The sequence below is a fragment of the Talpa occidentalis genome, unplaced genomic scaffold (genome assembly GCF_014898055.3).
Source record: "Talpa occidentalis isolate TD23 unplaced genomic scaffold, MPIMG_talOcc4v2.1 talOcc4.9, whole genome shotgun sequence".
NCBI classification, from domain to species: Eukaryota; Metazoa; Chordata; class Mammalia; order Eulipotyphla; family Talpidae; genus Talpa; species Talpa occidentalis.
In genome coordinates, this window is record NW_023605305.1 from 53,882,110 (window position 1) to 53,899,450 (window position 17,341).

General features: G+C 35.6%; 1 protein-coding gene across 16 annotated transcripts in view; it reads right to left on the reverse strand.

Annotated features, from left to right (window-relative positions):
* LRRC7 (leucine rich repeat containing 7) overlaps positions 1–17,341 on the reverse strand; it is a 433,981-nt gene that overhangs the window by 134,189 nt on the left and 282,451 nt on the right. For 15 of the 16 annotated variants that reach the window (XM_037499532.2, XM_037499531.2, XM_037499527.2 and 12 more), the window contains one exon: positions 15,478–15,541. In XM_037499532.2, the coding sequence (XP_037355429.1) occupies positions 15,478–15,541 (64 nt within the window). Of the gene's footprint in view, positions 1–14,093; positions 14,261–15,477; positions 15,542–17,341 lie in introns of those variants that run through there. The other variant, XM_054691291.1, reaches the window with a different exon arrangement.

Below are 17,341 nucleotides of genomic sequence, written 5' to 3' on the forward strand. Positions count from 1 at the left end.
GAATTTTTCATGTTGGAGTGTACTTGATTAATATGCTTCCCTGATTAAACTGAAAACTCATGAGGTCAGGGACTATCATGTTTTCACTTTTGTATGTGAGACCCTTTCAGAGTGATCAATAAATGTATTCATTCAACAAATATTTATCGACCACTTAATCTCCATCTAGCACTGTGCTTATTGTGGAGTTAAAATGGAGAATTCAAAAAAGTCAGGAACTACAGCCATTCATCCAAGAGTGTTGTGTAAGTGAGTGAATAAATAATAACTCATTAATACGAATTGTTTCATATCCACATTGCTTTTCCATGTACGAATGAAACTTTTAATTTGTGTAATGTACACAGTGCTTTACCATTAACACTTTGTGTACAGTGTTTTGCAAGTAGTAAATCAGTACTAACTATTTGCCGGATTGGTAAATGAAAATGTTCAAGAGGATTAATTACAGATACATAGGTTGATGCTGGCTAAGTTATAACTGTCCCAAATTATTTTAACTGTGAATGTAATAAGCTAATCTTTTCTTAATTGTGAACAGAATGCTTTTATTTTTGAAACTTTTGTCAATTTTATAGAAATAAACATACAGAAAATATACAGATAAATGAGTTTTCATAAAATGAACACAGCCACTTTTATCACCAACCAAATCAAGAAACAAACCCAGGGCCTCCTTTCACCCTTTCTCCAGCAGTAGTCATTAGCCTAATTCCTACAGGATAAACTAACTGTGCTGGTTTTCGGATGTCTCATTTTCTTTAAATTGTACTATTTTTTATTGCAGTAACATTGATTTACTACACCGTATATGGTTTAAGGCTACAGATTCGTACTTCTTCAAATACATGTTACCACACCATAGCGCCACTAAAGCACTAATAATCATCCACCATAGATCATTGGACCCCCAATACTCATTCTCCCCTTCCATAGCTTCAGTTCTACAGTCAGATTTCTAGGGTTTGTTAATGTTTACTTTTTTTTAATTTAAATTTTATTTTTATAGTCCCCATGCATTTACAATCCCCTTATTTTATAGAGCTTCCATATGATCCAGCAATTCCACTCCTAGGTATTTATCCAAAGGACACAGAAACATCAATTCCATTTATAGCAGCACTATTTACAATAGCTAAGCTTTGGCAACAACCCAAATGCCCAAAAATAGATGACTGGATCAAGAAGATGTGGTACATATACACCATGGAATATTACTCAGCATTCAAAAAAGATAAACACATGCAATTTGCAGCAACATAGATGGAGCTGGAAGGGATCATGCTCAGCGAAATAAGCCAGAAAGAAAAAGAAAAATACCAGATGGTCTCATTCATAGCAGGAATCTAGAAAACTTAAATAAGGGACCAGGAAAAAGAGTAACTATAAGAAAGAAAATATCAAAATCAACAAACAACTATGAACCGGAGGGATTGGGGTCAAAATGTTTACTTTTTATCAGTGCCTTTTGTTTTTTTGCTTTATATTCAACATGAGTGAGTAAAATCATCCAGTATTTGTATTTGGATGAAAATACAATTTAGTTTAGTATAATCTTCTCCAGTTCTATCCATATATTTGCAAATGGAGAGATTTTTGTATAGCTTAGTAGTATTCCACTGTGTGTATATTTATCCTTCTTTAACCCCTCATCTATTTGACACTTAAGTTGTGCCCATAACTTGGCTACTGTAAATATTGCTTCAATGGATATAAGTGCACATATCCCTTCAAATTAGTGTTTTTGCATCCTAGAATGTTTTTTTAAAAAAGTTTTGCTTTCTCATTATTATGGATATTTAATATTCAAATTCACATTAGCAAGTCAATAGGAATTCTGCTAAAAATGTGAATTCCTACCAACATGATATGAAAAAAAAAGTTGCTCAGACTTCAACTTACAACATATGCTTTGGTCTATTTTTTTCTTTTCAAATGGAGTTGTGAACAGATGCTCGGGCAGGTTAATTCTGTGCTAAATCTTGTATTTCTACACGTGCCGTGGAGGTGGATGCTTGCCAAGTCAGCACTGTGGTTCCCTTGTTGGTCATTAATCATATCAAAAACACTTATTTTTGATTTTATTAAATTAAAATGAAAATGAGAGTCTGCTAACAAAGGTTTATTTTATACAGTGGGGAGACAGATTCATCTCTCATTCCTCTGCCACAAGAACCTTTGCTCTTGTTAAACTAATTTACTCATAACCCTCAGCATGCTCATGCTTCCTCATCTCCATTTATTCTTGTGATCATGTCAATATCCTGGCAAGGATGCCATCTCTCCTCCCCAGCCATTCAAATCTAACTCATTCTTCAAGGTCCAGAGAAGCCTGTGCCTTAGGGAAGGATTTTCCTAATTACATCAGTCAGCAGTCATCTCATTAACATATATCACTTTCATAGTGTTCAAATGCCTTGGCCACATTCTTGAGGAAACAAAGATTAAGTGATCAGCTGTGTTTCTTTTATTATGCTCATAGCTTAAGAGAAAAAAGTTAGCACTTACTCAACAAACACTGTTTAACTGGTGACCATTTTCAAATTTACAATGGATAAGAATCATCTGGGGACTTTGATAAAATGTGGATTTCCAGACTCGCCATGATGAAACCCACTGAATCAGAATTTCTGAGACTGTGACCCAGAAATCAAAATTTTTAACAAATGTTGATGGTAATCTGAGGATATTTCTTTAATATACACTCATTGGATGTAGCAGTTACTAAATGAATGCACAGATTCTCTTCCACAAAGTGTTCACGTTCTAGTTGGGGTAGGTATTTAATCACAATACAAATAAAACATTATGTAATTATTATGTTTAGAAAGTAGAACAGATTTGCGAGTTGGTTTCAGAGTCCATAAGGGTTGGAAATAGACTATCTTATTAGATACACTGAAACTATAATTTAGCCTCATTGACTTCCAAGATATTAAAATTTCTTTATGGACAATATTCATCAAACAGTAGGGGTGGGTGAAGTGACATTTTTACGTTGAGATCCAAACCTATAGAAACTACTGTGCTATAAGAAAGAATGTAATAGGTGTAACGGAGATCTCCTTATAAAGGGATTTATAGCAAGGGAAGACTATTTCTAACTGGTAGCAGCTGGAAAATTTTTAGGAGGTGCTGCATGAGAACTGGGCCTTGAAGAAGGGTAAGATCTAGATATTATTATGTAGAGATGAGGAAGAGGGAAAGCAAGGATATTCTGAAAAGAAGAATGAGCACAAGCAAGGACACAAAGAAGGAAAGCAAACTACATGTAGAGAACAGCAAGCAATTCAATTTGGCTTAGTGAAAAGAGTGTGAAAAGCATGTAGTATTTCTTTATTCTTGTAGTTGGGGAACACTTCAGAAAGGTAAACTTGACTAGATCTTAGAAGACCTTGAATACCAGACCTCAGAGTAGCCTTTATTCCTTGGAATAAACACTTAAAGTGTACCTTTTTTAATGCCTTGTCTCCCCAATAAGCTTATACTTTTCTTTAAGGCAGGGCCCTTCCTTATAAGCCCCTCAGAATGTAGTGCAGTGCCTGGTGGACAGGTTCAGTTAAAAAAAAATTTTATTAACTGTTTAAGAGAGATTATTTTTGTTCTCAAAAGGCAGACTTCCATAGATTGCAGAAGAACTTTGCATCAATGGAGTTTTTTCTACTCTGGTGGCATCACATTAAACCTATTAGAAGATTATCACTATTGACAGTGACAGAAATCACGCTGTATGTTTCAAATATCAACAATGCAATTCTAGCACATTGGGAACTTCACTACAGATGTATAATACTTTTTTATTTTTTAGAAATATTTTTCTATTTATTTATACAAGCACTGGGGTACAGGCCAGAGGTGTGGGAGGGTGAGAGAATTCACCAGAGACAGAGCAGCGAGCAGGACAGACAGAAGGGCCAAAATACACTGCTGAGGGGAGCAGCGGGTGAGACAGGAGAGGTCTGCTGCAACATGTGGGAATATCTCTGGCCAGCCTGGATGGAACCCCTGCTACAGAAGCTGCGGACAGCTTCACAGTGCTGAGCTCAACCCACTGCACAATGGGGGAGGCCCTATAATTCTTTTTTACTTTCTTGACATTAACTACAAATAGTTTTTAAATTTATATTTCTGTCTTATTAACACAATATAAAAATGTATACCTGGAATGGAAAAAAAAATATTGATTACCCTGAAAAATCATTCATTTGTGTATTTAAAATGTAATGACTGATGTAATTTTATAAATTTAGGAAAGAAATTTTGTTTTTTTGTTTATTTTCAGAGGTAAAGAACTGGCTCTCAAGTTCTACATGAATTGCAAGGTTAGGGAAGAGGGTTGTGAGAGATTTCATCAGGAATAGTCATGATTTCTAGTCCATGTCTACAACAAATGCTTATGTCTAATATAGTTAATAAGTACATCTATATTAAGAATAAAATTTACTGAAAATCTACTAACTGTTTCAAAATGATCTAGGTTCTGGGATATGTGGGTGAAAAAAGGAGATAAATTTCTTGATTTTGTGAAACTTAAATTCTAACAAGATCTATTAATCTGGTTCAATTGTTTGGATAACAACAACACAAAACATTCGTTTCTGAACTTTTTATATGGGCCATTCTCACAAATGTGAGATAGTATCTCATTGTGGTTTTGATTTACATTTTCCTGATGATAAGTGATGATGAACATTTTTCTGATGGGCCCGTTGGCCATCTGTATGTCTTCTTTGAAGAAGTGTCTATTTAGTTCTTCCCATTTTTGATTGGGTGATTTGCTTTCTTTGTTGAGATATATGAAAGCTATATATATTTTGCTTAAAAAAAAAAGAAGGCAATCTTGCAATGTACAACAACATGGATGAATCTTAATGACATTCTAAGTGAAATAAGTCAATCACAGAAAGACAAATACTACATGATTGCAACTACATGAGGTATTTAATGTATTCATACCCATAGACACACAAAATAGAATGGTGGTTGCTAGAGTCTTGGGGGTAAGGGCTAGTCCCTTGTTTGTACCTCTCTCATGTTTTAAGGGTACCTATATTCCTTGCAATGTGGACATTCCATTGACTGACTCAGTGGCTTTGGAGTTTCAATTTTGAAAGGTGAAAAAGTTCAAGAGATATGCTGTACAGCATTATGCTTGCAGTTAACAATACTGTGCTGTTAGTAGAAAAAATTTAAGAGGGTAGATATGTTATATATATATTAATCACAATAAAAAAACTGAAAAAAAATCTGCATCTTGCATAGCATTCTATTTAGAAGTAGAAATTTAATCTTTTAGTTGTTTAGATCTCAAATCTTGATGTTATTCTTACTATTCTCCCTCTCATCTCTGACATCCAATCTGTCAATAACTCTTGTTACGTCTACCTGGAGGCAGGTTTGCTTTAAAGTTAATGAAGTTCAAACTTTCAGGTCCTTTACTTGCATGAACTCCTTTCCAGATTCTGAGAGGCAACCTGGCAAAATGTTGACATAGCCATATGTTTTTGTACAATTTGCAAAAGTAAGACTTTTTTGAGATAAAAAAAAAATTGCAATACAGTCACACATAAAAGTAACTTCACTCTTTTAGAATATAAAACTAGGTGGTTTTCAGCATACTTAAAGAATTATACAACTATCATAACCAGCCAATTCTAGATCATTTTTATCATGTCACCACTCAATTTCACTATTCTCTCCTTCCTATTGAACCCTGGAAACTACTAACCTACTCTTTATTACTGTTGATTTGTCTATTCTGGCCATTTCATAGGGATGGAATCATAAAATAGATGGCCATTTTATTTTTCATTTCTCTCAGCTGGCATATTGTTACAAGATTCATCCATACCAGTCCTCCATTCTTTGTCACTGTCAAATTCTCTTCCATTTTATGGTTATAGTTATACTATAACTATAACTATCTTTACCCTTTCATCAGTTAATGGAAATTTGGGTTGTTTCCACTTTTTGGCAGTTATAAATAATGTTATGAATAGTCACATTTTTTTTTTTTGGTGTGGCCACATGTTTTAAATTCTCCTGCTTATTGTGATATTGTGAATAATATCTCCCACATATGCCCTTCCTCATCCCCAGAATTGTTAAGTGCTACCTTATACAGAAAAGGAAATTTATAGATGGGATTAATTTAAGGATCTTGAGATAGAGGTTATCTTGGATTATGTGAATGGCTCACAAAATGACAAGATCCCCTATAACATGGGCTCAGGAAAATCAGAGAAGGTGTAGAAGGAAATGTGATAACATAAGCAGAGGTTGAAGTGATACAAATAAGGACTAAGGGCTGCATGCAGGTGGCTTCTAGAAGCTGGAAAAGGAAAGAAAAGGGATTGTCCTATAGAGCATCTACAAGGGGCCTGACTTGATAACTAAAACAGCAGTGTCTTAAATTTTTCATGATTTATTATAGTTTATCAATAGGTATTATATTTTGGCACTTGGAAGTGGGTTGTTGATGTAATAAACATCTAATTATGTACAAAGAACTTTGGTTTGTAAAGTAGGTAGAAGCTAGGAAAGATCTGAGGTGCATGAATGAGAAAAACCTATATTGTCTTGAAAATAGTTATAGTAGAAATATGAATGTTAATGACTGCTAAGGTGGACTCATAAGAAGTGAAAAGCATGGTAATGACAAATCTGCATCTTCTTAGAGAATATGTATATCATCATGAATAGATTTTTTTAGAAATACAGACTTTTAAAAATACTGCTAGTGAGGGTTCAGAAGGAGATGAGGAAATATAAAGAAAAATAAAAACATGGAAAATGGATCTTTGCTACATAGAAGGTATATTGTATCAATAATTATGTGGAAAGAATTTATAAAAGATAAACTTAGATATTTAAGGGAAGATATTTCTAAGCAAAAATTTCAAGGTATGGCCAGGTTGACTTGCTGATCATAGTAAAAGGCAAGAGAAAGGGATAAACTCAGAGAAATGTTAAGTAGAAAGAAACCAGTACTTGATTTGGGATGTTCTCAGTCTGTCCAGGTTGCCAAAGATGCTAAAATCAGGACATTCAGTGACAGGAAGATGAACTTGAATAAGAAAGTCAGGTGTGTGTCTGGACAACTTTTTCCTAATGCCTTGTAAGGACAGAAATGTGAGAGTATTCAATCATTCATCAGAGGGCACAGTGAAGAGATTATGTATATGTCTCATAGAACCTGTCAGACATCTCACGAGAAGCCAGGAATGAAAATGAGATTATCCAGGAAAGATCTCTAGAGGAACCTCTTGTGTAATAGGAACTCCTCAAGATATACATGAGAGATCCACAGTTAATTAAGAATTTTATACCAACAGAAAGACTGTCAGCATGGACTGAAGGAGACAGAGTCAGAACAAAATGAAAGATTGCCAGACTCCTAAAATTCTATAAGTATGAAACAGATTGATAAATCTACTCAGCTGCAAAAATTTGATTTTTTTTCCTGGAAAAAGAAGAATGACTCAGATGGACTCATAGACACACAGTAATAGTTCTGATCCACAAAGGTTATTCCTAGGCCTTGAAACTTAATGTAATTTGCCTGGTTGGATTTGGAAATCGGTTCTGTGTATAGACTCCTTTTGTCCTTTAATAATTATCCCCCTTTTTGTATGGAATGTCTATAACTGATACCATATGTCTATCTCACAGTCATGGAAGCAGATTGCCTGTTTTCTAGTTTCACAGGTCTACAGATAAAGAGGAATTTTTGTTCTGGGATGGATTATAGTTAGAATCTTACTTATACCTAATTTAGATGCTTTACTTGATGAAATTTGAGGCTTTTAAACTACTGAGTTTTAGATGAGATTTTGTAATTGAATTGGTATAATGGGTGAGGTTTTTGGGCTACTTGGGTTGGGTGAGTGAATTTTTCATATGTGTCATACTTCAGTCTTTGGGGGCAGAGGTAGGGCTATGGTTGGTTAAATTATGGACATCCAACAATATCCACGTTTTAATCCTTAGAACCCATAAATACGTTATTTTACATGGAAAAAGAGAAATTGCAGATATGACTAATTTAAGATCTTGAGATAGAGAGATTATTGTGTATTACAGGAAATCCTGTCAAACAGCAGAGGGAAGCAAGGTTTAAAATTTATCTCCAAATTTGATGTTGTCGGATCAGTCTCCCCAAAAGTGTCATAGGATGTTTAATATGTACATGTGTATCGTACACTGTAGGTTTATCACTGAACATGGTCTTCTGATCTAAGAATCTTATCTTTATTCAGAGAGTGAAGATGAGGTAACCCCCTTTTTGAATGTCATATCAAGTCCATTCCTCTCTCCTTGACACCTCAGGTCCTTAAACACCAAATAAATATCCCTGGTCTGCTATTGCTCTATTATACTTTAGAATTTGTAACCATGTAAATTCTCCAGCTATGTTGTTAAATTTTGGCCTTTTCTCCTATTAAACTGATGTTAATTTTTTTCACCCATCTAGACTTAAAAGAATCCAGATGGAGTGGGGGAACTTTCACCTGTGCTCTGATATTGATAATCCTAAAAATTTCCAAGGTATATCAATGAAAAATTATAGAACTGCAATGAATATTTCCAAATTATCACTAATAAGAAACATAGTACAGAAAAGATTGGGCAATTTTTCTAGTACCTCCGCAGCAAATGATGTTATAAAACACTGGTTATGTAAAAAGACTGTCAAAGAACATGAAGTCAAAAAATGGAAGGGGTAGAATAGTATTATAGAATTGTGTAATTATGTTATTTTCCTGGATTTTATGATGTTCATGCCATTTGTCAGTTTTTCAAAATTGTATTTTAATCTGTGATTTAAAATTCATAGTTTCTTTGTTCATGTTAAATATTCACTTTTGTACTTAGTTATGCATTGCTAACTTTTGTATTATTTCTTGAACAAGGATGCCCCTAATGTTCATGTCCCACTTCTGGTTATATCTTTAAAATGTATCCAGAAATCAACCACTTCTTGCCTTCTCTATAGCTACTACCCAAATCCAGGATGTTATCATTTCTTGCCCATATTATCGCAATAACTTCCTATGTACTCTCTTTGACTCCACCTTCCTTCTCTTTCCATTTATTCTTGACAAGATTCTTGACATGTTGTTATCAAAGAGATAATGATAATGCAATATAATCAATGAAGGTAATATACTCCAGCTTAACATAATGCCAGGTTAATATGTTAAACCACAGCTCTACTTGCTCAAAACCTTCAAAAGGCTTCCATTTTCCTCAGAATAAAAGCTAACATCCTTAAAAATCTTGCAAGATTCTACCTCTTCCTGCCTAGCACCCCATAATAATGTATCACTTACTCTTAACACTAACTCTACTCAGCCATTCTAGTCTTGCTGTCCACACCTTACGCCATCTCCTATATTTGTGCTTTCTGTTTCTTCTGCCTAGAAGAATCTTCCACTCAGATATCTGTATGGTTCACCCACTCACCTTATTTAGGTTTTTAACTGAAATGTGACATTCTGAGGGGAGCTTCCCTGGGCACTTCTCTCTTATTATATCTCCATACATCCTTTCCCCTCCCCCCTAGCTCTCTTTCCACCCCACCCTCTTTCTTTATATTTATCCTTAGCATTTTCATTGTCTTTTAGTTTTGGTTTGTTGTGAAAAATCTGAAATTATTTTTTCTATTAATTCAACTTCAGATAATACATCCAGACATTAAGTATGTTAGTGAGGACAATTTAAGTCTGAATTTGATTACTCTCAATAAAGTTTTTGTTAGTTTTTTTTTTTTTTGGTGTTCATATTCCCTATTCACAATTCAAGAATATTTTTTTGGGTTTTCTCTATGATTGCAGACATTCCTATTTTCTTTGCAATGTCTTCATTATACATTTGTACTCTTACTTAATGTAATTCACCCTGGTCCAATCAGGAACCATTCCATTTTACTTTCATTTCTTGGGTGGAAATTGTTGATAGAATCATTAGTGCACTGAACTAGAGTGAGATATGTGTCTTTCTTAGAAAAATCCAACATGAAAAGGCAAATAGACTAATTTCATCCATAGTCCCCATCATGGCTTTGCAGTAATGAGAAATCACAATGAAGAGAAAAATGCTTCTTTTGAAAACAGAGGCAAAGATGACTTATTTTATTGTTAAGAAAGAAAAAGTTTGAAAGCAAGAAAATGATTCCTTTATTTGGATGAGTGACACCACTGGGGATTGCTTATTAAATTCCTAGGTCAATGTATGATGCATTTATGAAAATAGAGACCCAATTTGATCCTCTTAAGGAAAAAATTCTCCACAGTTATTTCAGTTAGAAAATACATTTTTACCAAATGATTCATTAAGGATTTCACATTCCAGAGATAGTGGAAATACTGTTTTACTTACTTATTGGTTAAGGCTCTCAATGTTCTAAAGTTTCATGGAGGAAACATAGAAGTATGTTTAGAAGTATGTTTCAAAGTGTATTAAAATTGACTCCTTGAAGGACAGTTAATTATAGAATGACAGCTTTGCAGAGAGGTTAAAGTATTTCTTCAGCTCTGTCATTGTTTAGTTTGAATTAAAAATTCTAATTTATATATGGACATGATTATGATGATGAGAGTTGGCCAAACTGTTCACTTTTAGGTTCAAATGATTCATTTATTTATTCATTCAAAAACACTTAATCAGTGCCAGTTGGGAGCCTGCAGGTTTACCCCTAGGTGCAAGGAAAACTTTCTGGAGAAAATAATGCCAAATTGAGTCACCAAAAGAGAATTTGTTTTATCTACAGTTCTCAGGACACAGTACCAATTTATTGGTTTTAAGCTATTGCTTTGAAGCTGCCAGCCCACCTTTCTATAGTCCCCTTTATAATTCTGGGGCTAACAACATTTCTCTTTTGACAGGTGGCACCGTATCAGACTTTGACAGTTGGGTGCACAGGGAGACACCGGAGGATAGAGAAGGAAGAAGGAACTTATGACTCCTTCTGTTAGCTTCCTAGTCATTTTAGCATGTCAAGAAAACACTACTTTCTGCAGTGACACTAAACTTCAGCAACACAGTTCCCTATAACTAAAACCAGCCTTGTTACATCCCTGTCAGAGGTACCAGCTTGCCAGCAGGCTACTGTCCCTCTTTGGGGGATCTAGTTCTGATTTTAAGTTTTGATAATTCTTTATATTACCATCTTCCAATTCTTATCTACACTAGAGATTATAACTGCGTCCTAGAGTTATTATCTCTTCTGTGATCCTTCATTATCAGCTTTTACCCTTTCAGTTCCGTAACATGCTATTAGCCCTTTTTTATTTTATTTTTTAAAGATTTATTTTATTTATACAAGAGCCAGGGTACAGGCCAGATGTGCTCCCGCCAGAGGACTCACCAGAGACAGAGAGGGGAACAGAACAGGCAGACTAATGAAATACACTGCTGAGGGGAGCAGCGGGCAAGACAGGAGAGGTCTGCTTGCCATGTGGGTTGCTCTGAGGCGGGCGGGGATCAAACTGGCACTTCAGAGGCTGCAGACAGCTTCACATCTCTGCACTCAACCGCCTGTGCCACTAGGGAGGCCCCTATTAGCCCTTCTTTGTATTAAACTTTCACTTCTCAAGTTTCTTTTGATATACTAATAACATCTGGCAATTTCTCTGATGTAATCTATGTCTTCAGTAGTTTTACAAATATAGGAAATGGAGGCATTAATAATTAAGATGTTTTAAATATTTTCCCTAGAAATGGGGTGGCCATTTACATTAAAGCAATTTTATTGTGTAACCTTGTTCTTTTTAATAAGCTTCAACTGAAGAATAATCAGTAAAATGTGATAAGAAATTATGGCAAACCTGTGCTGCAATTACTTATAGAGGAAATTATTGGATATAAATATAAAAATTGGATATATGTCTGATGTACACATGTACCTTAGGTAAGTAAAAGGAGCACATCTTTGGCAAACTTGGGGTATATGTGTGAAACCATTGGCTACTATGGTTTTAGTAGAATGAGTCTAACTTTTTTCAAACAATTTAAACATTAATATTTAATTGCAAGTTAAAACATCAGCATAAATACTGTTTCAAATTTCTAAGAAAACATATTTGTATTATTTATATAAATCAAACAGATATTCTACAAAATGATTGGCACTTTTTCTCAGTTATCTAGCTCAGTGTCTCCATTCTTTATTCTTTTACTTGAAATTTTTGTTTGACTCTATGAAAAAAAGTGAAAAAAGTCATCAGAAATCAAGTCAGTTTGAATACTGAGATTATAAAACTTTATTTGTTGTGATCTGTAGCCTCACTAAGCATAAAATGGTGATTTTTAGAATGAATTTTTTAAGCTTTTATATAAGTAGTTTTATAGATTATAAATCCTCTACTATTGCCCATGGATGGCTGAATTTATGCAATGCTTTCATGAAGACAGCTTGATATACTGTCTTAAATATTATATAGTTAAATGATACTCATAGTCTCAAAAAGTTCTGAATGTTTACATTCAGTCCAACTTTACATTGTGTTTAAAAAACATGTTTTTATTATATAATTGTTTTTACTCTTTATATATTTATATTATTTAGGCATTTTTTTAAAATCCATATTTTATTTTTTTAATCTAGAATTTGAGTGGATATTTGGGAACTGTCTCTGTCAGTAACTGACACATTAAACAGATCAAGTAAATAAATTATGTTATTTAGCAGGTTTAGTTGGTAGCTTGATATTACTTAAAAAACACAAAAATCTAATGGATTACTGTATATCCACACAAAACAGTGGATAGAAGATATAATTTGAAAAGGTACATTTAAACGACAATAAAAAAGCACACTTGAATATACTAAAAACAATTAAAACTTTCTTGAAGAACACTATAAAATATCACTGAAAGATACTAAAATCAACAAGTGGAGATTTGCTGCATTTTGAATAAAAAGACTCAACATAAAATATCAGTGCTCTAATGTCAAACCAATCAAACTTGATTTATATAATCAATGCATGTCCAATCAAAAAAACAATAATGCTTTTTCTTTTTGAGGAAACTTAATAAACTAATTCTAAATTTCATACAAAAAATAAATGTCCAGGGCCTCCTTTGTGGCACAAGGGGTTAAGTCTCAGCACTATGAAGCTATCCATAGCCACTGCAGCAGGAGTTTGATCTCCGGCCAGGGAGCTGACCCACATGGCACAGCAGACCTCCCCTGTCTTGCCTGCTGCTCCTCTCAGCAGTGTATTTCAGTCAGTCTGCCTGTTCTGCTCTCCACTCTCTCTCTGGTGAATCCTCTCACCCCACAACCCCTGACACCTCTGGCCTGCACCCCAGCTCTTGTATACATAAATAAAATAAATCCTAAAAAAAAAAAAGGAAATGTCCAGGTGCCTATATGGAGAGACTTGCCCTATTGGATATCAACAAGTTACTTTGGGGGGAATACAATAAACTAACAAGATTCTGTAAAACAAAGGAAATCATCAACAAAATGGAAAGACAACCACTGAATGGAAGAAGATATTAGTAAATCATACCAATAAAGTGTTAACATCTCAAATAAATAACTTCAACAACTCAATAAGAAAAAAAATCCAATTAAAAATAGCCAGAACTCCTGAATAGATATTTTTCTAAAAAAGGTATACTAATTGCCAACAGGCACATGAAAAGAGGTTCAACAGCTAAAACTTGGGATAGATTGCCAAACCCAATGCAGGAGGGGAAATGGGACAGAGAATCATGCATCTGCAACCAATGAGAGCTGAGTGGTAGCAATATTAGCAAGAATGAGATGGTCAGTGCTCCCTGCTTGCGCCTAAAGCACTGACCACAGGTTCAGAATTGCAGAGTTAACACAGAAGGCAATGTCAGTTGCAGCCATCACCCCAGAGGCCAGCATGTGCTGCTGGCACATTTCTGGAAACTAACCTGAGACTGGGGAGTCCCTTAACTCAGGTCAGAAAGACTTGCAATCTCCTTTGCACAAACCCAACTTTTTTTTTTTAAAAGATTTATTTATTTTTATAGAAGAACTGGGATACAGGCCAGATGAGTGGGAGGGTGAGAGGATTCACCGGAGACAGAGCAGGGAACAGAACAGGGAGACTGAAGAAGTGCACTGCTGAGGGGAGCAGCGGGCGAGACAGGAGAGGTCTGTTGCCATGTGGGATTCTCTCTGGCCGGCCAGGATTGAACCTGCGCTGCAGAGGCTGCAGACAGCTTCACAGTGTGGTTCTCAACCGTCTGCGCCACCAGGGAGGCCCAACAAACCCAACTTTTATGTAAAGGAGAGACGAAAGGCAAGTGAGAGCACATATGAGAGCCAGAGAATTTTTATGCAAGTAAGATGAACACAACCTAAAGGGACAACGTAGCTTCTTAAATCAGATTACACTTTTATTCAAGAAGAATGAAAGTCTGTTTTTATTCTCAATAAACAGCTGATCAAAGCTGGGGAAATGACTGGATTACATATGGCCAAGGTTAAAGAAAGTTAATTTTCTTTGCATATTCAAGATGTAGTATGAATTAAACTCCATCACCTGTGTACAGTGACATTGATTGAGGATCACCTTTTTTTTAGGCTCTGTACCTGCATCATCTCATTTAATTCTCATACAAGCTCTGTGAGGGAGGAATTGTTATGATCTCCATGTTAAAGGAAAGGAAAATGTGGCTTAGAAAGCTTAAGTAATTTGCACAGGAAACAGCTCACAATGGAGCTGGCAGAGAAAAGCTGATTATTTACTTAAATATTTTAAGTTAAAAATAGATAAAATACACTTCAGATAGAATCGATTTTTGAAATTCGAAATTGTTCAAGATGAAGATTTCTGAATAAAGAAAAGCTGGGTCTGCTTGTAAAAGAGTACTTGTTTTTTCATTTGCATTGGAGACTTTGGTCTTCAGGCACCTTTTATAGAAAACTTGACCCTGAAAGGAGCAGGCAGAATTCTGCCAATCTTGCAGGCTGTGAAGTTATAATATGAGTTCACTAGAGAGATTCTTTCAGTACAATTGGAAATGAAGGCTATTACTTGCCACTTGTCTCATGCTATGCCACTAGGCAGCCTTTAAGTCAGAACTCTTCTAGGAACAGACTTTGGAGTTAATGAACTCTTGCTTTAACCCTTGTTCAACCACCTAAAAGCTTTGTAAATCAATAACCACCGCCAGCTCTTTTACATAGAGTTAACACGGCAACATGGCTAATCAGAACAACATAGGAAACATTAACACTAAGTATAGTGCCTGCTGCATGGTTGATGCTCAAAACTGTCAATTTTTGTCCATTTAATTTTTTTTAGTAATCTGAATATTATGAGCTCTCTTACTATACTTATTAGATAGTCAAACAATCCTTTTAATTCCCAGATTTTATTTTTAGCAAATGCAAATGTAGGCAAGATGATTTAATACCTGGGGTATAAGACAGCAAAGAAATAATCTCCTGGGGTTTATTTTTCAAATTTAGAAAATGCATTTGCTTACCAGCTCACTGAATTCATTATTGCCTAGGTCAAGTCTCTCCAGCTGGGCCAGTTTGTGCATTGACCTGTAACAGAAGGAGAAAAATAGTATTGTGTGATACATTACTCCAAAAAACCCACAGCCCTGTCAGATTTGCCTAACCAGGTAAATATATTACATAGAAATGGGGATTTTTTCATTAAGAAGTAAATTGAAAAAAATAGAGTAATGAAAGAAAACTGCCACCTGAAAACCTTTAGCTTACCTTGTTCCCAAATGCTAGTCTATGATTAGAGTAGCATATGATTAGAGCAGTATAAAGCTGGCTTCTTAACAAAAACCCATGAAGCTTGTACTTATCTACACCAGTAGGAAGCACAGTGGGGGGTTCTAACACGTATTATTTTTAGGAATCACCACAGGCTGGGAACCAATGAATGACTTCAGTTCTTAGCAAAGCATTCTAATATCCTACCATACCAAACCTAAGTTCATCATCAGTCTTGTCATTTTCTACTTCCCTAAATGAACTTCTGTTGTAGATGACCTGTTGTCCTCATTGTCTCCTAAACATATTGGCTTGAGTGCTGCCACCGTTCTGAACAACTGCAACACTTAAAGCAAGATTTCGTGCCAAAGGTTACAAGTACCCTGCAAGCGATCAGCATTTCTCAAGTCACTCTCAAGTATAGCACCCAACATAAGAAAAGTCAGTGTTGTTCTGAGTTTCAAGTTTGTTTGTTTTTTTAAAGGTTTATTTATTTATTTATACAAGCACTGGGTATAGTCAGAAGTGCGGGAAGGTGAGAAAATTCACCAGAGCCGAGTGGGGAGCAGAACAGGCAGACTGATGAAATACACTGTTGAGGGGAGCAGCGGGCGGCAGGAGAGGTCTGCGCGCCATGTGGGACCCTCACCCGATGGCCAGGGATCGAACCGGTGCTGTAGAGGCTGCAGCCAGCTTCACAGCTCAACTGCTGCACCACCAGGGGAGGCCCGAGTTTCAAGTTTTTTAATCATCCTACTAACTAGAATGCTACCCTTCAGTCTTTAGTATATACAAATTCTGGAGGCTTCATTGACCCAAATCCTAGGTATTTCATTTCCTTCATCTTTAAATGGATACAATAATTATCTTATAAGCTTTTATATGCAATAAATGAAATGCTATTGTAATTCAGACACTGTCAGGCAGTTAGAAAGGCAAAACTGTGTGTATCTTTTCTTCATTTAGCAACTGTTTTTGCATGATTATTATGTGCCAGGCAATCTTCTGGGTTATGGGGTATAGCAGTGAATAAAAAAGACAAAAACTTTGGCCCCAAAGGACTTTATTTTCTGTGAAAGTAAAGGGAGTGAAGGGAGAACTACAATAAGTAAAATAATATTTTAGATATTTGAAGTGTTATGGAGAAAACATAGAGATGGTATGTTATGGAGAAAACACAATTAGAGAGGGTGAATAGGCAGAATTCATATATAGGGTGAATAGGTGACCTAATAAGGTGATTAGGTCAGGCCTTACTGAGAAGATGGAATTTATTTATTTATTTCTTTAAATATTTTTATTCCTTTTCTTTTTTTTAAATTAATTAATTTATTTATACAAGCACTGGGTACAGTCAGAAGTGCGGGAGGGTGAGAGAATTCACCAGAGCCAGAGCGGGGAGCAGAACAGGCAGACTGATGAAATACTGAGGCGAACAGCGGGCACGGCAGGGGAGGTCTGTGCGCCATGTGGGACCCTCACCCAGTGGCCGGGGAGGGAACCAGTGCTGCAGAGGCTGTGGGCAGCTTCGCAGCCCAGCGCTCAACCACTGCGGCACCAGGGAGGCCCCCAAAGATGGAATTTTAACCAAAGCTTAAAAGAAAGGAAGGAGCACAC